Below are 22,293 nucleotides of genomic sequence, written 5' to 3' on the forward strand. Positions count from 1 at the left end.
AATTATATGGACGGCTATGCCTCCTGCTGCTATTTTATGATTTACTTCCGCACTTTATATTCTATGGCTGGCTTTGCCGCCTGTTGTTAGTTCCGCCCCATTTGGTATCAGAACCAATATATATATATATATATATATATATATATATATATATATATATATATATCTTTCTTTCAGTTGTTTTCTAATTTCATTATCTAAATAAAGTTTTTTCCCGTAACAAGAAGGCTAAAAAGATAAACTAAGGTCTGATTTGGTACTGAGGTGATTCTGAAAAAAGCTGGTATCAAAAAAAGCTGGGATCTGTTTTTGTGTTTGGTAAACATTCAACTTCAGCTTTTTTTCACAGTTTTGGATGAAAAAAAAACCAAAAACAAGAAGCTGAAAAACTTAGCTTTGAAAAACCGACTTTTTTTCACATCTATTTTACATAAAAGTTTACCAAACACTATAATACTGCTTTTTTTTTTTTTTCAAAAGCACTTTTATAAAAAAATTTACCAAACACTCTGCTGCTTTATTTCACAGCTGCTTATTTTCACAGCACAGCAGAAGCAGTTTTTTTTCAAAGCACAACAATACCAAACCAGCCTTAAGTGACATGCCTTTTTGGATGTTTTTTTTCTCTGCGGAAAACTAGAGTGGCAGACATGCAATGATACTTTATATGCATAATGTTACACATGATGTCCATTAATTCTTCTAAACCAATGTATAGGTTTCACGTGATGTTCTATCTTCTACTACCACATATGCTTTGCTGGTCAAAAACGTTTTCCAGGAATAACTATATATAATTAGGGTTTTATATTATATAGAGAACCCAGAAGCCATGCATAACATGCTAACAAAATTTAAGAAAGTCCATACATATGACCTGGATACCTACCTACAGCCTGTACTCTTGGCTCTTAATTTGTGACTGCAAATTAAATTATTTAATTAGCTTCCTTGAACCGACTGACTTTAAGATTGCTTCAAATAAAAAAAAAAATTTAGACTTAAATTTCAAGTCTATATACTCAAACATGATGTATACGGTTGATTTTTGGACTTACATACAACTAATTTACTAAAGTTCTGATATATTATTTTAGTCAAAATGATTTTAATTATATGAAGAAACAGTTTCCAAGAAAAAAAAAATTATATGAAGAAACAACTAAATTTCCACTTTCGAATGTCAATATATTTGGAAAAAATTATGTGAAGAAACAACTAAATTTCCATTTTCCAATGTCAATATACAATCAATGCCCCATCATTGTACCCCATTTTATCTGCGTTACCAAGATATGAGAAACCTCGCCCGTACGGGGAAGCTTTATTACTTTCGGTGCTTAAATTAGAGAAAGCATAAAGTCTGACTTTGACACCACTCATTATCTAAAAGAGCGTCTTGAATAATATTAAGACTATAAAATTATTCAGGAATATAAAATTTGATCTCCCTTATGCACAACAATATTTATTATCTAAAGGGTAATGTTAGGGAGATCAAAATTTTGAACTAAATTTGCAAACCAAATGATGTGTCACCAATATGAAATAAGTAATTAATCAACGTTTAAGTAATAATCAAATCATCAACTAACACATCATTTGGTTTGCAAATTTTTTAAAAATTTTGATCTCTCTAATATTATCCTTATCTAAAAGAGCATCCTAAATATATCAAAACTGTAAAATTACTAAATAAAACCCGCACACAATAACGCGTATCAAGCTAATCTATGTGCTACCCCTTTGAACTAGACTTTAACCAACCATCTATTTAGTACCTTAAACCCATATGGACAAAGTAAACCTTTTACCTACATTCTAGGCTCTAGACACTCTAGGTGGAATGTGAGAAATATCTCAAACGTCTGTGAAACTCCCCACGCTAGACATTTCTCGGGCAATATTGGACTCAACTTCTCTATCCTCTCTAGCTGAAGCCTTCAAAACATGGGGCTTCTTCCACATCACCAATCACGGGATCTCTAAAGATCTTTTCAGAAAACTATATTCTCTGTCAAATGACCTTTTCAGCCTCTCTTTTGATACCAAACTCAAACTTGGCCCTTTGTCTTCTGCCAAAACTTATACCCCTCACTTCATAGCCTCTCCCTTCTTTGAAGGCCTCAGAGTTTCTGGTCCCAAGTTCTTTGATTCTGCTCAAACTTCTGCGCACGTTCTCTATACCAACACAACTCTGAATTCAGGTATTATAACTGTATCTATGTACTCTGTGTTTGTGTATATATATAAAACTATATATATATATATACACACACATATATATATATATACATACATATATATATATATATTCTATAAAGATGTTTCTGTTTACCTTTTCTTTATGTAATTTCTCTTCATCCTAATTATCTTGAGGTCGGAAAGGGAGTTGTAATTCAAAGTTAAAAAGCGCTCACTCCTGCATCCGAGGTCCTATGTTTGATTTTCCCTTTGATGCAATGTTGCTTGTATCGAAAGAAATTTTGCTTGAGGTTATATTTTTTTTTTTTTTTTTTTTTTGATTATTTATTTCTTTGTACTAGTGAAATATTACAGGAATATGGGAGCAAGATGGCAGAACTATCAAAGAAAATCGTAAAGATTGCTTTGATGAGCTTGGGGGAAGGATTGGAGAAGAAACATTACGAATCCGAATTCAAAAAGTGCCATGGTTACTTGAGAGTGAACAACTGCTCAACCCCTCCAGAAAGTTTGGAAGATCAACATCAAGAAGTTGGACTTGGAATGCACACTGACATGAGCTGTGTGACGATTGTGTACCAAGACGAAATCGGAGGGCTTCAAGTGAGACCAAGGGAGGGAAAGTGGATGGACATAACTCCATGTGAGGGGACCTTGGTGGTGAACGTAGGAGACATGTTTCAAGCTTGAAGAAATGAGAATTTGAGGTCATCAGAACATAGAGTCAATTTAAAGCAGCCGAAAAATAGCTTTTCGATGGCCTTTTTTTGGTGTTTCGAGGATGAGAAGGTGATTTTTGCACCAGAAGATGTGGTGGGAGAAGGTAATGAGAGGATCTACAAGCCATTTGTTTGCTTGGATTATTTGAAGTTCAGAGAGAGCAATGAGAGAGGGAAGTTTGAAAAAGTTGGGTTTACTGTAAGGGATTTTGCTGGGATTAATCACCAAATTACCAAAAGTGACAGTTAAAAACGAATTGAAAGTCTCTTGTAATGAATTTATTAAAATTAGGAATTGTATTATATGATAATCTGGCTTTAAAATTGTAATGGTTGTGATTAAATTTGTATGTACCAGTGTGCTTGTGCTTATTAGCATTATTTTCACACTAGTCCTTGTATTTTATCATTATTGTCCTTATTCTAAGCATGTTTATTTTTCTATAATTCCAAACAATTATTCATTTCATCTTGGAAAATTTATGGAAAAATGTATTTTCATGTCATAGACATCTTATCTATTCTACTTGTTTGGTCATGTTTCACTCGATTTGCATTCCTCGATTTCTTTCTGTTTTTCGCCTCAAGTGATAAATGACATAGGTGGTAGTCTCTTCTGCCTATCACTTTTTGTTTCTTTGAAGAATTAGCTGAAAGAATTATTTAATTTTGAAAACGTGAAGATGGTGGGCAATTGGCAACTTGGCATTGCTTTGCCAATGCATTCCAAATAAAGTAATCCAACTCCAACTTACAAATTCAATGATGCAACTACTGTTGATTGGCGAACACTTTATCTTGAATTCTATGTCTGGAAACTGAAAGAGATCCCAAAATTGTTATATATGTTGTGCCCAGAAGGTGTTAGAAATTCATGGGACATGGCCTTCCTTTCATCTAATTTTTTTTTATGTCAATAAATACATGCAAATTGGAATGATGCTACACATTATTCACGAAAATTCCATGGTTCTTCGGAAATGAAGAGAAAAACTTGATGTTGATTTGTCTGCAACATTTACAGTGGCAGTAACAGAAGCAAAAGAGAAAAACTTACTACCTTATTAAAATCACATATGATACTAGACAAGTTACATTGGAATTTGGATGTTCCATTTGTCCATCACATTCACATGAACAAAGTTACTACTACTGAAGCTTATTATCCAATGATAAGGTTAAACGGTAAAACTGGGGAATGCATGTTACGAACCAGATCAAACTGCCCCAGTTACTGCTACAGATTTTTCATCAAGCAGCTACATTACTCTTCCTGCATAGAAATCCTACAACTACATCATTAGCTTTGTCCGGCTTCTCAGCACTTACCAGCAATTTTCCAAAGCGCCTGCTTAATCATCCCCACTGGTGAAATCGCCGCTCCTCGAAACTGAAACCAACTCAGAAAGAGAACAGTTAATGTAGCAGCATCAGAAAGTTTGAATATGAAAGCAAACCAACAAAAGAATTCAAATCGAATGGAGGACTTATTGACATTGGATTGACTAATAATGTGGATGATTCAGGACGGGCATTTTAGGTCACCGGATATGTTGTAGAGCCAGTTAGAATGCAACTACAAGTTCCATCAATCGTATTGTATTACACCAGAAGGCTCAGAAGTACAAACCTTTGATTTAAGGCTCAACATGAGAACACCGTCAAGGATGGATGATTGGACCGAGTGTGCATCTAAGTACAGATTGTTAATGGCATCCATTATATCAAGCAAGATATATTCCCGGTAAAGGCATCTCATCTCTATCAGAACCTCTTGCTCGTTTACACACACTTTCACATCTAGTGGCAAGCTTTCTCCGGAAACAAGCATATTGGGATAGGGGTCAGTTTTGTCAATGTCACAGGCCTTTCTCTTCTTTACTAAAGACTTTTTCACATTGTTCATCTTTGTTTTATCATAGTTATCTGATGTCTTCTCTACCCTGTTCAGGAATTTCCCTCTAGAAATAGCTTCCACGGTGTCCATGCAGGATTCCATCTCTTCTGCTCGTGCCTCAAGCTCTTTCAAGTACTTGATCGTATCATCAAGGATATCAACCTAAAAAGAAAATTCAGTAAATTCAAATTACGGAAAGTATGTTATTACAAAATAGTACATGACATAACATGAAATTTTTAGTCAAAATAAATGTAAAGATGGTTTTCAACACAGGCATCTAAAGTTACCTCACTGATAGAAGGAACCATCGACCTGAGGACCAACAATTTTTCATTCTCTCTCATTTTATCATGTTCCCTGTTAATATCGTCACCTTGCAAATTTGGGAGCAAATCTTTTCCCGTATTTTCTTTACCGGTTGCCATACGAGAGCGAACACCATACGTTAAAGGAACTGTGAACAAAATCTTCTTTAATGTCTTCTGATGTACTGTTGGCCTACAACTACGAACAACTTCTTTCTTCCATTTCACAAAACTGGATTTGCTCTCTCCGTCGCAAAAACATGGATTTTCAATCAGCCTCATTGAGCTTCCTAGAAGAGTAGAAAGAGTTCTTTTGTAGTGTACATGTTCATCAACAGATCCAAGATACAAAGAACTTAGTTTTGTGTCATTGAAGTTTTGAAGTTCCTTTAAATGGATAAGGTTCACATTCTCGCGTTCAGCAAAAGAGTGAGCCTTTCCTTGATTAACAAAAGCTTCAGATATGGAGTCACTAGAATTCATGGAATCTTGAACGCCGCTGCTGAAGTCCTCATCCATGAAATGCCAACTCTGAACCTGAGAAGCCACAGCATTGGTACCTTCAAGCATCATGGAGTCTTCTGTCTGATGATTGTGATCACAACCATTAGAACATTCATCAGAAGAGTCCATGTTGACCTCTTCATGGATTCCGTGTAAACCGTTCATTCCCCTCTGATCAAATTTGATTTCTTCCGAAGGGGAATATAGGTTCTCTAAAGGCAATGTATCAACTACGTCATGGTCAACCTTGGCAACTATTTGCTCTGAATCATCGTCCGCTTTGTGAGGGGCAGAGGAAGATTTCTCACAGCAATCAGGCTTTGAAAAATCTAGTAAGGAAGCCTTGATGTGTTGAATGAGATTAAGGTCCTCCGATACCTTTAGATATCACAGAAGGAGAAGAATTATTTAAACGAAGACAAATTAAAACTGTTAAAATAACTGGAAACCAAAAGTAATTTAACTCAAGAAGAGAAATTACCAGATCAGTCACACCTAGCTCAACAACACCCCCCAGGTAGGGAAAGCAGACTACAGTCTGAAAAGCAAAAGCGTTGAAAAATATGACATTGATGGCGTTGTGAAGTAAACTAACAAATAAAACATAATGTGGAATGAACCAGAAGATGAATACCACGAAGGAATCACTATACCTGAACAGATGCACTCTGTGAGCAACCGTTGATATCCATCCGTAGAAGAACAAGTTAACAGAGAAAACAAAAGCAGTCAGTCCAATCTGCATCTTTAATATTAGAAAATTTACAGGAGCTGAAATCAGCAGTAACTTTAAACAAATCACAACCAAGAAAAACCTACCTTCGCCAGCAAAGAGCGCGAGAAAACTTTACTATCCGCATGTTGAGCATTGCACAACCAAATGGTTTGACCAGTTGCCAATGCTCTTCCTGGCAAACTATACACAAAGTGGAAAAAAAGTTACAAAATCATAATATGGAACATATAAGCTGACATGAAATCTAGAAGCAAAAGAAAGGAAAACACATAAATACACGCGAACAGAAACATTAAGCAATAAAACAAGGGAACATTTTTTACACCAGTTGAAGAGATCAGTATAGTACCCTTCGCCAGGATTGAATATGAAGGACATGCAAAGCAAGTAATACCACTCGGCATCTGTGAGATCTTCCGGGCACAATACACCAGAAGGCGCTTTAGCTTGCCGCTCAGTCTCAGGCTCACCTTCTAGAAGAGACTTATACAGCTCTCTGAGTTGCACATTCCTCTGTAAACCCATTTTATCGGTTTTAAGTTCCACACCTTCAACTGTTTTTCGGGTTTTGATGTCTCCATTGTAGTACCCCTCACCCCATTCCAGCACCCTACAAAAAAATGATCATAATTTAAAGCTAAACACGAACTGTCCTAAGCAACAATAACTGATACCTACCGAAGAAAACCAAAAAAAGAAAAACTGCATCTAGGGATGCAGAGTTTGTTAAATTTTAGCCTACTTTCCAATTAAAAGAGGACATTTTCACTTTTCAAATTATAATTTTCCGGTTTTCCTTCCAAATTAATTTTTTCTTTCACTTTCAAAGGGATTTAAGCTCAAATAACTCGCTTTACCGGAGCGTAAGTTCATAAACAACGTCAGATTCATCTTAATTTCACCCATTTTTATACTGCAGAACTTCTTCATTTTACTTGCACAGAATTATAAAAAAGCAAGACAAAATTGAAAATTGTTCATCACCTAGGAAATAAAATAAAAATAAATACTTGAAAAGAAAAAGAAAAAAGCATATTACCCTTGTTGTGCAGTTGATAATGACCAGAAAATTGCATAGCTCCACTTAATACTCCTCACAGCAACAGCAAACTGTTTTCTCAGATTCCCCGGCACCCTCTCATGGTTCTGAGCCATTTTCCTCACAAATATAATTCAACTTACACAATTAAAAAACCCACCAAGCTCATCAGCCAAGAAAAAAAGAAAATTTGGGTTTTTTCTTGGATCTTGGTTTCAGCTGAATGCTATTAGTGATTTCTGCAGAAAACCCATGATTTATATCAGAGTTTTGAGAGGGATTTCAGTGAAGTGCAGGCACATATTTTACAGTTCTTTGGAGACCAGAAAACCAGAAGGCTGCAAAGTTGAGCTATGGAGTTTATCTTGGTCTTATACTTTAGAAGCAAACCGTGAAGTACGACTTTGTTTGGTGGTGGTAAAGACGTACACAGTGTTGGAGTTCTGCCTTTTTAAGCTTGAATTTTGCACAAGAATCTTCGTCTTGTGTTTTTTTTTCAATTAAGTAATTCTTATTTCTGTGAAACAAAAAGAGTAATTTACTTGATTACAAACCCAACGTCACTTCTTAATGAGGTATTTTTATTTTATTTTTTGAAAATATATTTTATTTATACAATCCAAATACTATACTAAATTTTCCTCCTCAATATGCTTTGTAATAAATTTATAAAATTTCGTATTTATGATCAGAACCTTTTATATTATAAATCACTTTAAAGATCTTTTATTAAAAAAAAAATCAATAAAATATGACATCCTTCAGTCATCAAGTTGTATAAAAACAAATGAACGACTACATTAAAAGCATTACGAATGATGACTGAACGACCTTATTTTTAATCAATTTGTATAGATGATCTTTACAGAGTGATTTATAATTTGAACTGTTCTAAGTATAAGCATGAACTTTCGTCAATCGATTACAAAGTATCCTAGGGAGAAACTCTTCCTTGATCTTAAGGAGCCAGTCTGCTACAAAAATATACTTTGTTCTTTATACAAGTTGACATTCTATAATTGAATTTTGGTATATGAGAAAGTACACTACTTTAACGAACCTAACAAAACTCAAATTTACCAAAAATATATATATTTTCATTTTTTTGGACTTTTGGCTGAATGATTCATTTTGACATTTGGTTACATATATGCTTTTTTTTTTCTTAGCATGTTGTTATTATATCATCGTTGTATTGTTAAAAAATTATCGATATATAATCGTTATGTAGTGAATATTTGATTTAGATTCTTCAACAACAAAATGTCAAAAGTAGATCACTTTAGCTAATTACCATTTCTTTTGGTTTAAAACTATTTTAATCACTGTGTTTGTACCCAAAATCTATTTTGATCACTATGTTTTTTATCTGACCATTTTGGTCGCGGAGTTCTTGTGTACAATGTGACAGCCCGTCCCAGAAATATTACAACGTATGTGTGAAAAGACAAAATTGCCCCCAGTTCGATTTCTTTACGTTTATTGGTTGTTTTTGAGTTTGGTTGGCATGTTGTAGGCCACACACATTTTCCCACACACCACAACCTTTCCTCCTGTTTCCTGCACACTGTCCCGAGTCCCAATTCCTTCCCATTTCCTTTGAAATGTACGGACACACCCACAAACCTATCAAACCTTCACAGATCGTGGAATCCAAGCACATATTCGAGCTTGTGAGGCTTGTAGGAGTCCAACCATACCTTTTTCAGGTAAGAACACCTTCGTTTTCACGTCGAATCCACGATGCCCGATTTCGGGTACTGTTCATGCACACGTGATTTCTCACGTTTTAGGAAATTTCAAGCTTGTAGGAAGCTTGGTGAGGTCCCTAGAAGGCTCGGGGCGGTTCGTTTGAAGGTTTTGGACGTCAGGATCACGAGTTTCGAGGTTGTCCGGAGTTGGGGTGATTTTCCAGGTGAGATTTCGTGGTTTTTAGCACTTGAAAGTGGTATGATTGTGTTCCTCTCGTTGTAAGCTTCATTTCGGTACCAATTTTGTGAAATTTGGTTGAAAAACGAAGAAGATATCGAAGTTTGAAATTTTCCCGATTTTCCGACGCCTGAGGCTCACCGGAGAAGACGACGGAATATTTTGTCAAGTGCGACGGAATATTCCTGACGCCGTTGACAGAAACCGTTAGGGATAACGGAATATTCCCTTATAGCGTCAGTTGACGCCGTCAGCGCGCCAGGCACATGCCTGCGCGTGGCCGGCGCGTGTGGCCTTGCCTTGGCCGGCGCGTGTGGCCGTGCCTTGGCCAGCGCGTGAGGGCGCATGCGGTGGTGAAAAATTATTTTAAAAATATGAGGATGTTCCTGAGGTTGAGTAGGTCACGTTGGTGTATTCATACACCCCATTTGAGCATTCTATGAAAAGTTATTTCAAAAGGTTGGTTATGTGCTTTAAAATTAACGTTTTTGTAGTTGTTTCACATATAGGTGATACCTATCCCGAGGACGAGCATGGTCACTCGAGGCAGGGGGGCTACGACCCTTCCACATATCTGTGAGTGGGCTTTTGGTTTTCCGTATATATACCTATATACTTATATTTTCCCAGAAATTGATTTGAATTGTCATTTGCCATATGCCATGCATTAGATTATCGTTATTTTTGCATCATTGGTTGCATTATTAGTTGTATATATATACATATGCATATTGGGTGCTGCGGACGCACAGGTAAGTGTTATTCATGTTTACATTCAGTGGCGAATTGAGATGCTTAGAGAGCTCATAACCTGCACCCCCGGTGTTAGTGCTCCCGCCCAGAGTAGGGCACAGTCTTTCACGTGATGTTCACCTCCTGCACCACACGCTCAGCTTGGATCCAAGTTAGGTGCACAGTCCTGTTGTACAGACCACATTAGGTGGTTCTGACTCGTAGGTGACCCGCGATTATTAGCACAGCCTTCACGTGATCGTAGCATTAGAGCATTTATATGTATTACACCCAGGCCTGTCGTACAGACCACTTTAGGTGGTTCCGACTCGTGGGTAGGTTCAGTTAGTGAGATTGAGAGTTGAGCTCTAGATTCAGCCGTACAAGTCACGTTAGGTGACTCCGGCTGCCAGACTATATGATATTGATATGATTTTTACCTGAGCACTTGCATTACATTGTGAGATTTGGCATGGCATATCCTGGAGCATGATTGATATATATATATATATATATATATATATATATATCTATACGTACATATGTTTATTTTCTGGGAAGTATACAGGTTTTACGGTGAGGGGTTAGAACTTATTTGTTAAATGGTTTTCGAAAAGCTTTGTTTTTGCCCATTCATGCTTTTGTTTTGCGCCCCTCCAGGTTCTAGTTGTCTAGCAGGTTCGGTGGTTTCCCAGAGGGCTTTCCCGGCATTTCTGACAGACGATCACCAGCGTAGGGCCACCTTCGGGTGTACTGTTGTTGCGTCATTTTCGTTTGGACTGCTTTAGGCGTTATGCTCTGAACTTGTGTCACACTTATGTTTGCACCTATTATCATTTCATGTAAACCAGTTTTTATTTATTCGTATTACCATTTCCATGATTGTTTTATTTGCTTCCGCACTGTGCACATGGTTACGTCACCTCTGCGTGACGGCCAGCACGCCTTGATCTCGGTCGGGGTGTGTCAGTTTGGTATCAGAGCGTAGGTTTGGTAGTCCTGTGCTTTTGTGAGTATTCTAATGGTTTTGGTGTCTTCTGTCAGAATTATGCCTCGTCGGGAACCACGTCGCTCTGATGAGCCTAGTTTCCCCGATATTGCTCAGCTGGGGGAAGCTATTGCTACCGCTATTCAGTCGACGATCCGCCCTCCCCAGAGGACTCCTTTGGAAACTATGTACAATTTGAAATTGGATAAGTTCGAAGGTAGCGAGGGTCACGAGGGTGCAGAGTGATGGTTAGAGCACATTGAGAAGACTTTTCGTGTGTTGCACAATCAGGGGAACCTTCCTGTCGAGAGGTGGGTTGAGACGACATCATGGTTTTTGGGTAAGGAGTCTGCAGCCTGGTGGGAGCAGGAATCTCGTCGTTTGACTCCAACTGAGAGGACTAATTGGGATGTTTTCCAGGAGTTGTTCAGGAGAAGGTTTGTGCCTCCTGAGTACATTGATCGTAAGAAGCAGGAGTTCACGGAGTTGAGACAGGGGAAGTTGACGGCGAATGAGTACTACCGCAGGTTCACTGATTTGTCTCGCTACCATCCAGACGTTACTGGTAATCCAGCGGAGATGCTTCATCGTTTCCGCTTAGGCACAAGGAAGAAGTGGCGCTCGATGGCGACCACTACCCACTGTGATACCTACCAGGATTTTTACGAGATATTGTTGAGGATTGAGGATTCAAAGAACATGCCGAACGAGAGTGAAGAAGAAGAAAAAGATGGTAATCAGAAGAAAGAGGATAAGGGTAAAGGTCAAGCGTCGCTCGGGCCTCGTAGGACTCAGAACTTCAAGAGGGGTGGCACTAGTTCGAGTTCTTCTAGCGGTGGTTTCAGTGCCACTGGCCAGGGACGAGGAGGTAGGTTTGCTGGTGGTGCTCGAGGCTAGAGATAGGGTGAGGGTGGTAGAGGCAGAGCTCCAGTTTGCCGCAGATGTAATAATCGGCATTTTGGTGAGTGCATGCGTGGCAGCAGTGGTTGCTTTACGTGTGGGCAAATGGGACATCGGGCTGCAAATTGTCCCCAGAGTCAGTAGCAGAAGCCGCAGCAGACTTTCTTGCCGCCACCTGCGCCGATTCAGCAGATTCAGGGTCCGGGTAGTTATGGACAGACAGGTCGAGGTGGTGCCTACCACTACCAGGGTGATGATGTTCCTTATGCCCCGGGACAGTATCAGTATCCCCATGACCCATATTCTCAGGGTGGTTATCCTCCGTATCCTGGCAGCTATATGCCGTATCCTCCAGCTTCAGCAGACGGTTCTCAATGGTTTCAGGGAGGACAGTTTCAGCCGGGAGAGATTGCTACGAGTAGTGCGGGGTCGTCGAGGCAGTCTAGTCAGCCCAGTCAGGGGCGTGGTACTCAGAGTCGTGGTGGTCAGACGAGTAGAGGTCGCGGTGGACGACAGCAGACCTAGGGGCGTATTCATAATATTTCTCTGCAGGATGCTCAGAACAATCCAGATTTGATTATGGGTACGTTAAATATCCTTGGTTATTTTGCTAAAGTATTAATCGATTGTGGAGCTACACATTCTGTGATTTCTCATACATTTGCTCAAGTGACGCAACCTCGCCCCACACCTCTAGGGTATGATTTAGAGTTCGCTATGCCTAGAGGGGAGAGATGTATTGTAGATCGCGTGTACCCAGGATGTCCAGTGATAGTTGAGGATGTTGTTATGCCAGCTGATCTTATCCCGTTAGATATTGTTGACTTTGATGTGATTTTGGGCACGGATTGGTTGCATTTCTATCGTGCCAGTATTGATTGTTACGGGAAAATAGTTACGTTTCATCGTCCTGGACTACCTGTGGTTACATTTGTGGGTGAGCAGAGTGGGGTGAGACATGGCGTTATTTCGGCTTTGCGAGCAAAAAGGTTGTTGTCTAAGGGTTGCTAGGGATACCTAGCTCATGTGGTGTTGGATGAGGCCGTTCCTAGTAGAGTTGAGGATGTGAGGGTAGTCAGACACTTTCCCGATGTTTACCTCGAGGAATTACCTGGTTTACCACCAGATCGAGACGTGGAGTTCACTATTGAGTTGCTTCCAGGTACTAATCCTATTTCCTTGACTCCTTATCGTATGGCTCCTGCTGAGTTAAGGGAATTGAAAGTTCAGTTGCAGGAATTAGTGGATACGGGTTTCATTCAGCCTAGTACTTCACCGTGGGAAGCTCCAGTATTGTTTGTGAGAAAGAAAGACGGAACTTTGAGGTTGTGTATTGATTACAGGCAATTGAATCGGGTGACGATTAAAAACCGTTATCCGTTGCCACGTATCAATGATTTGTTTGATCAGCTTTGAGGTGCTTGTGTATTCTCCAAGATTGACTTGAGGTCTGGATATTACCAGCTGAAGATTAGTAGGGATGACGTTCCTAAGACGGCGTTCAGGACTCATTACGGTCATTACGAGTTTCTGGTTATGCCATTTGGGTTGACGAACGCACCAGCTGCATTTATGGATTTAATGAACTGGGTGTTCCAGCCATATTTGGATAGGTTTGTTATTGTTTTCATCGACGACATTTTAGTGTATTCGAAGTCCAAGGCGGAGCATGTTCGACATCTTACTTTGGTGTTGAAAAGGTTAAGGGAACACCAATTGTATGCTAAGTTTAGCAAGTGTCAGTTTTGGTTGGATCAAGTTGCGTTTTTGGGACACATCATTTCGGCTCAGGGTATTTTGGTGGAGCCTCAGAAGGTCGCAGCTGTGGAGAGTTGGGAGCAACCGCGAACCGTCATAGAGGTGAGGAGTTTCCTTGGTTTAGCAGGGTATTATTGACGGTTTGTTAAGGTTTTTCTGTGATTGCTTTACCATTAACGAGATTGACAAGGAAAGACGTTAAATTTGAGTGGGATGATAAGTGTGAGCAGAGTTTCCAGCAATTGAAGCATTGTCTCACTCATGCACTTGTTTTGGCACTCCCGGACGATAGTGGTGATTTCGAGGTTTATAGTGATGCTTCCTTGAATGGTCTGGGATGTGTGTTAATGCAGCATGGTAGGGTGATTGCTTATGCTTCACGACAGTTGAAACCTCATGAGTTGAATTACCCTACACATGATTTGGAGTTAGCAGCTATTATCTTTGCATTGAAGTTGTGGAGACACTACCTTTATGGGGAGAAATGTAGGATCTTTACAGATCATAAGAGTCTTCAGTATCTTTTTACTCAGAAGGAACTTAATCTTCGTCAACGGAGGTGGATGGAGTTGCTCAGCGATTACGACTGCACAATTGATTATCACCCTGGTCGTGCAAATGTAGTTGCTGATACACTTAGCATGAAGTCTCAGGGCCGTATTAATGCATTGTATGCAAGTCGTATTCCCCTTTAGGCGGACTTACGGTCTACGGGAGTGAGGTTAGAAGCTGAAGATTGAGATGTGGCTTTACTTGCTAATTTTCAAGTTAGACCAATTTTAGTTGATCGGGTGCTTGAAGCTCAAGTATCTGATAGGGAGACTCAAGAACTAATTCAAGCTCGAGATCGAGGAAGGAGGAGAGACCTCAGAGTTCGTGATTCGGATGGCATGTTGATGCAAGAGGGTAGAATGTTCGTGCCTAATAATTTGGAGTTAAAGAAAGCAATTCTCGATGAAGCGCATATTTCGGCTTACGCCATGCATCCAGGAGCTACTAAAATGTATCATATCATTCGACCATTTTACTATTGGTCGGGTATGAAGAGGGAGATAGCTGAGTATGTAAGTAGGTGTGCTGTTTGTCAACAGGTTAAAGCGGAAAGGAAGAAGCCGTTTGGATTGTTGCAGCCGCTTCCCGTTCCAGAGTGGAAATGGGAAAATATCATTATGGATTTTTTGTACAAGCTTCCGCGTACACATAATGGTTTTGACGGCATTTAGGTGATCGTTGATCGGCTTACTAAGTCGGCACATTTTATTCCAGTGAGAGAGAAGTATTCTTTGGGCCGATTAGCGGAGTTGTTTATCTCGAAGATTGTGAAGTACCATGGTGTCCCTGTGAGTATTGTCTTGGATCGTGATCCACGATTTACATCTAAGTTTTGGGTGGCTTTTCAAGAAGCTTTGGGTACGAGACTACTTTATAGTACGGCGTATCATCCTCAGACGGACGGACAGTCAGAGAGAACCATTCAGACTTTGGAGGATATGTTGCGAGCTTCGGTGCTACAGTTTGGTGATGCTTGGCACCAACGGTTGGATTTGATGGAATTTGCCTACAACAACAGCTTTCATTCGAGTATTGGCATGGTGCCATTTGAGGTATTGTATGGGAGATCTTGTTGCACATCGTTGTGTTGGTCAGAGGTCGGAGAAAGAGTTTTAGTAGGTCCAGAGATTGTTGAGGAGACTACTCAAAATGTTCAAGTAATTAAGTCTAACTTGAAGGCAGCCCAGGACAGGCAGAAGAGTCTAGCGGATCGGCATGTTATGGACAGAGCGTATGAGGTCGGAGATTGGGTATTTCTGAAACTTTCACCATGGAGAGGTGTCGTGCGGTTTGGAAAGAAGGGTAAATTGAGTCCCAGGTACATTGGACCATACATTCTCACAGAGCGAGTTGGTGAGGTAGCTTACAGGTTGGAGTTGCCTCCGGAGTTGGCTAAAGTACATAACGTTTTTCACGTGTCTATGCTTCGACATTATGTTGCTGATCCGTCTCACGTGATACCTCCTCAACCCTTGGAAATTAATCCAGATTTGACTTATGACGAGGAACCGGTGACGATCATAGATTGGAAGGAAAAAGTTCTGAGGAACAAGACTGTGAACTTAGTGAAAGTTTTGTGGAGGAATCATTCAGTCGAGGAAGCTACGTGGGAAACAGAAGATCGGATGAGGGATTTGTATCCTCGGTTGTTCTTTGATTACTAGGGGTTGTTGTTTGGTTGTTTTGAATTTCGGGACGAAATTCTATTAAGGTTGGTAGGTTGTGACAGCCCGTCCTAGAAATATTACAACGTACGTGTGAAAAGACAAAATTGCCCCCAGTTTGATTTCTTTACGTTTATTGGTTGTTTTTTAGTTTGGTTGGCATGTTGTAGGCCACACACATTTTCCCACACACCACAACCTTTCCTCCTGTTTCCTGCACACTGTCCCGAGTCCCCATTCCTTCCCATTTCCTTTGAAACGTACGGACACACCCACAAACCTATCAAACCTTCACAGATCGTGGAATCCAAGCACATATTCGAGCTCGTGAGGCTTGTAGGACTCCAACCATACCTTTTTCATGTAAGAACATCTTCGTTTTCACGTCAAATCCACGATGCCCGATTTCGGGTACTGTTCATGCACACGTGATTTCTCACATTTTAGGAAATTTCAAGCTTGTAGGGAGCTTGGTGAGGTCCCTAGGAGGCTCGGGGTGGTTCGTTTGAAGGTTTTGGACGTCGGGATCACGAGTTTCGAGGTTGGACGGAGTTGGGCTGATTTTCCAGGTGAGATTTCGTGGTTTTTAGCACTTGAAAGTGGTATGATTGTGTTCCTCTCGTTGTAAGCTTCATTTTGGTACCAATTTTGTGAAATTTGCTTGAAAAATGAAGAAGATATCGAAGTTTGAAATTTTCCCGATTTTCCGACGCCGGAGAAGACGACGGAATATTCCGTCAAGTGCGACGGAATATTCCTGACGCCGTTGACAGAAACCGTTAGGGATAACGGAATATTCCCTTACGGCGTCAGTTGACGCCGTCAGCGTGCCAAGCACGTGCCTGCGCGTGGCCGGCGTGTGAGGGTGCGTGCGGTGGTGAAAAATTATTTTAAAAATATGGGGATGTTCCTGAGGTTGAGTAGATCACGTTGGTGTATTCATACACCCCATTTGAGCATTGTATGAGAAGTTATTTCAAAAGGTTGGTTATGTGCTTTAAAATTAATGTTTTTGTAGTTGTTTTGCATATAGGTGATACCTATCCCGAGGACGAGGGTGGTCACTCGAGGCAGGGGGGCTACGACCCTTCCACATATCTGTGAGTGGGCTTTTGGTTTTCCGTATATACCTATATACTTATATTTTCCCAGAAATTGATTTGAATTGTCATTTGCCATATGCCATGCATTAGATTATCGTTATTTATGCATCATTGGTTGCATTATTAGTTGTATATATATACATATGCATATTGGGTGCTGCGGACGCACAGGTAAGTGTTATTCATGTTTACATTCAGTGGCGAATTGAGATGCTTAGAGAGCTCATAACCTGCACCCCCGGTGTTAGTGCTCCCGCCCAGAGTAGGACACAGTCCTTCACGTGATGTTCACCTCCCGCACCACACGCTCAGCTTGGATCCAAGTTAGGTGCACAGTCCTGTCGTACAGACCACATTAGGTGGTTCCGACTCGTAGGTGACCTGCGTTTATATGTATGACTCCCAGGCCTGTCGTACAGACCATTTTAGATGGTTCCGACTCGTGGGCAGGTTCAGTTAGTGAGATTGAGATTTGAGCTCTAGATTCAGCCGTACAGGTCACGTTAGGTGACTCCGGCTGCCAGACTATATGATATTGATATGATTTTTACCTGAGCACTTGCATTTCATTGTGAGATTTGGCATGGCATATCCTGGAGCATGATTTATATATATATATATATATATCTATACGTACATATGTTTATTTTCTGGGAAGTATACAGGTTTTACGGCGAGGAGTTAGAACTTATTTGTTAAATGGTTTTCGAAAAGCTTTGTTTTTGCCCACTCACGCTTTTGTTTTGCACCCCTCCAGGTTCTAGTTGTCTACCAGGTTCGGTGGTTTCCCAGAGGGCTTTTCCGGCATTTCTGACAGACGATCACCAGCGTAGGGCCACCTTCGGGTGTACTGTTGTTGCGTCAATTTCTTTTGGACTGCTTTAGGCGTTATGCTCTGAACTTGTGTCACACTTACGTTTGCACCTATTATCATTTCATGTAAACCAGTTTTTATTTATTCGTATTACCATTTCCATGATTGTTTTATTAGCTTCCGCACTGTGCACATGGTTACGTCACCTCTGCGTGACGGCCAGCACGCCCTGATCTCGGTCGCGGTGTGTCATACAATCTAAATCACTTTTGCTAAGTTCAGATTTTAAAATGCTATAATATTCACTATAAATTAAAGACTAATTAAAAATGTATGCAATTATATAAAACTCAAAAATCATTTAAACATTTACAAAAATACACTATTTCAACATGAAAAAACGATTTGACGAAAAAAAAAAAAAAACTCCAGTATCACCGTCACCCCCTCCCCCACCTTTCTCAATTTGAGCCACGAACACCATGATTGAGAACAAGAGGGTAATGGGCATCGTCGCCAAGAGGAGGATTAGGATGGAGCCGAATCCCCTCCGGATCATTTGGAATTGAGCTCACTCATCAAATGATGTGGACTAATGAAATTTGATCCAACGGTTACAATTATTATAACTTTTATAGGGACCCCCTGTTTGTAGCCGTTGGATCAAATTTCAATAATTCGAATCATTTGATGAGTAGGCTCGGTTCGAAATGATCAGGAAGGGATCCGGTTCCGATTAGGACCATGCATAGAAAGGAAAGTGTGAAATTGTCCACTTTTCGTTTGAGATTACTTTTGTAAAAGGTATTGATCAACTTGAAGTGTTTTAATAGAAATTAGGGTAAATTACACTAAACTACATTAACTATGGATTGAACCATAATCTCATACCTCATTATTTAAACATTGCAATGTCATATCTCGTCTTATGAATTCATTGCAATGTCACACATCCATTAAATTTTATGTTAAATTTGACTGTTAAGTGATAAAGTGGCAAGTGATGACCCAACATCCTTACCTATTCAAATTAAAATATTAATTAAATGACTACATTTATTTATTTTTATTAAATTGTGGGACCCATCACCTTGACTTTCCCCCACTCATTCCGTCACACCCTCCACCTCCCTCATTTCTTCACAACCCAAAACCCAGATCCCACCCGCACCAACATCCCCCCCCACCCCCCCACACACACACACTTCACCATCAATGGCTTAACTGGCCGATTCCGTCGTCGCTTCCCCCCCCCCCCACCCCACCCTCCTGGTCGCCCCCGTCCTTCGGCACCACACCTTGCCCCCTCCACCCATTTCGTACGATTCTCCTTCGACCGCTCGACCCCCATCTCTATCTCGTTGAGCCATTGCAGACATTAGAGATGCCTTCGACTAAAAATTCGACAATGCCTACCACATTCTGCAAGAGCCAAGCGTACCTAACTTGGTCCCAGGCTCGGAGCTGGTTGAATTCCACTCGATGTTTCAGGGAAAATCACGTTCTTAGTTCTAGGAAAAGAGAAGTGAGGAGAGAGAGAAGAGGGATATATTTTTTTTTATTCATTTATTGTTTAGATAAAAAATTATTAGTTTATTAATATTTAATTAATTTTTTAATTCAATTAGGCAAGGAGTGGGCTTATTGTCTGCCACGTTGGCATTTAAAAAAAAATAGAAATTTTAAGGGTAAATTACAAAAAACTACCTCAACTATTGGTCTCACGACACTATCATATCTCATCTTTAAAATTGACAATGTCATACCTTATCTTTAAAATTTGGTCCAATGTTATACCTTCCGTTAGCTTAGCCGTGAATTTCTCAGTTAAATGCTGACATTGCTTGATTCGTGTCCACTTTCTATTAAAAAATAATAATTTATCCTTAAAAAAAAAAAAAAAAAAAAAAAAAAAAAAAACACACCAAACACTCATCTTCCCCGACCCTTTCCCCTACATGCAACCCAATTCCAAAACCCAGATCCCTTCTCCTTCCCCTTCCCTGCAACCCCCGACCCCTTCCCCACCCATGCCAATTCCAAAACCCAGATCCATTCTCATTCCCCTTCCCTGCAACCCCCGACCCCTTCCCCACCCATGCAACATTTCCCCCCCCCCAGACCCACCTCCTCATTCTCTGCCGCCTATAACCTCTAGAGCCACCGCTGCTGATGTGGCTGTTATTCCATCCAGAAGTCATTTCATTTCCTCTACCGCCATCTAATCCCTTTTACGCCCTCCGAATCCCAACACAAAGATCACCATTTTTGACTCTCAGAAACACAATCGAGTCTCTAGCCACCAATTTCTTCTGGTTCACAAATGTGCTCCACCCCGTTGTTAACAAATGTCGCCTTGGCGTCCTTCTGTATATGTGCCTAAACTTCCACACCTCACTATGAACAGCCTTCACAATCGCCGTCTACACCGGTGGGTCCACCAAGTAATCCAACCTTGGAAAAATGGTCTCAACGCAGTACCTTGGGATAGAGAATCCGCCACCATTGTTGGTGTCATATTGGGTCAGCGTCTTGGCGAAAGACGCCGGATTTTCCTGATTTTCCGACCCATCTGCCTCCGTACCCCTGTCGTCCGCAGCAAAGGCCTCGTTGTTCTTAATTGGGTTCATCCTAATTTTGGCGAACACCTCATCGGTTTTCGGGTCCCCCTTGAACTTGATTGCGGCCACCCTGCAGAGAACGAGCAACGGGATCCTCGGTGAGGCGGAGAAGAAATCGACGCCACCACTAGCTTGGGCGTGCTCGGTGTGCCCTTGCGGAAAGTAAAAGACTTTGGAGTTCACCAGAGGCACATAGACCATGCTGCTGGCGTAGACGTGCCACAGCTGAGGATCCATGCTTTTCTTTGACTCTTTCATGGTTCTGGTTCGATTTTAAAACTACCTAGATGATCAAAAATTAAAAAACTATGATGGATTTCTGGTTTTTTTTTTTTTTTTCTTCTGGATTTGGATTTTCTTTTTGTTAGAACATTGTTGTTGTATCAAGGCAATGATGAATATAAAGGCTTCAACTTCATGACTACAAAAGGATGGGCGGTAGAGAATGAGGAGGTAGGTCTGGGGGGGGAGATGTTGGCGTGGGTGAGGAAAAAGTCTGGGGTTGCAAGGAAGGGGAAGGGATCCGGGTTTTGGATTTGGGTTGCAGGGAAGGGGTTGGGGTCGTTGGGGAAGATGGGTGTTTGGGGTTTTTTTATTTTTTTTTATTTTTTTAGGGTAAATTATTATTTTTTTAATAGAAAGTGGGTCTCGAATCAAGCCATGTCAACATTTAATTGAGAAATACACGGCCAAGCTAACAAAAGGTATAACATTGGACCAAATTCTAAAGATGAGGTATGACATTGTCAATTTTAAAAGATGAGATATGATAGTGTCGTGAGACCAATAGTTGAGGTAGTTTTTTGACATTTACCCAAAAGTTAATGGATATCTGACATTGCAATTAATTCATAAGACAAGATATGACATTGCAATGTGTAAAAGATGAGGTATGAGAATGTGGTACGACCCATAATTGAAGTAGTTTTGTGTAATTTACCCTAGAAATTATTTCAAAAAAAATTTAAGTATTTTATATGGATTTCTTCAAACTCAGAAGAGCTTTTAAACTTACTTATTGTCAAATAGCGTCAAAAATATTTTTTAGTTGTCACGTAGGCATTTTAGAATCATTCTCAAACATGCTCCTAATATGTGTATTATTCTTATGTGAAATAGAAAAATGAGTAATGCTAGGTAAATCAATTTTTTAGATCAAAGTTGCAAGCTATATTATGACGTGTCATCAATAAAGCATAAACACGTTAATCAATACTTAAGTAATAATTCAATCATCAACAACCAGATTGGTTTATAAAATTTGATCTTTCTAGCATTACTCATGGAACAATAATCTAAGGCTTCATTTGGTGTATAATATTAGATTGATTACTCATTACATTCGACGCATGTTTAAGGTTAAAGAAGTAATAGGTGCAACTTTAAGACTTAATTCAAGGGTTTTTTTTTTTTTTAATTTTTTTATTATAATAAATAAAATATATTGAGAGAAAAAAAAAGGGTAAATTACACAAAACTACCTCAACTATTAGGCCAATCACAGTTTCATACCCCATCTTTAAAACATTTCAATGTCATATCTCATCTTACGAATTTGTTACAATATTAGACCTTCGTTAGGTTTTTTGTCAATCTCTCTGTTAAATGTTGATGTGGCTTGAAATGGGGCACACTTTTTATTCCAACTAGATTAAAAAATTAACTAAATATTAAAAAATAATAAAAAATAAAAAACCTACACCTAGATCCCCTTCCTTCCCCCTCACCTCTCTACAACTCTCGCCTTCTCTTCCTGCATCTCCACCTCCCTTCCCCCTCCCCCTCCTACACACCCATCACCCTCACCCTGACCAAATTAATCCA

At 40.0% G+C, this 22,293-nt stretch overlaps 1 protein-coding gene and 2 pseudogenes across 2 annotated transcripts; 1 reads left to right on the forward strand and 2 right to left on the reverse strand.

The window, feature by feature from the left end:
- Positions 1-1,846: 1,846 nt before the first annotated feature.
- Positions 1,847-3,393, forward strand: LOC137733345 (gibberellin 20-oxidase-like protein; annotated as a pseudogene). The gene is made up of 2 exons (XR_015964264.1): positions 1,847-2,207; positions 2,547-3,393. The product of XR_015964264.1 is annotated as a gibberellin 20-oxidase-like protein (transcript).
- Positions 3,394-3,967: 574 nt separating this feature from the next.
- LOC137733707 (transcription factor EGL1) lies at positions 3,968-7,827 on the reverse strand. The gene is made up of 8 exons (XM_068472865.2): positions 7,409-7,827; positions 6,719-6,979; positions 6,453-6,549; positions 6,287-6,301; positions 6,115-6,171; positions 5,112-6,011; positions 4,555-4,983; positions 3,968-4,314 (listed from the first exon to the last, which is right to left on the reverse strand). The coding sequence occupies exons 1-8, from the start codon at positions 7,522-7,524 to the stop codon at positions 4,243-4,245; spliced, it is 1,947 nt and encodes a 648-aa protein (XP_068328966.2). The 5' UTR covers positions 7,525-7,827; the 3' UTR covers positions 3,968-4,242.
- Positions 7,828-19,201: 11,374 nt separating this feature from the next.
- Positions 19,202-20,742, reverse strand: LOC137734328 (auxin response factor 18 pseudogene; annotated as a pseudogene).
- Between the last annotated feature and the right edge of the window lie 1,551 nt (positions 20,743-22,293).

Source organism: Pyrus communis, chromosome 7 (genome assembly GCF_041283825.1).
Source record: "Pyrus communis isolate YQ-2024b chromosome 7, ASM4128382v1, whole genome shotgun sequence".
NCBI lineage: Eukaryota > Viridiplantae > Streptophyta > Magnoliopsida > Rosales > Rosaceae > Pyrus > Pyrus communis.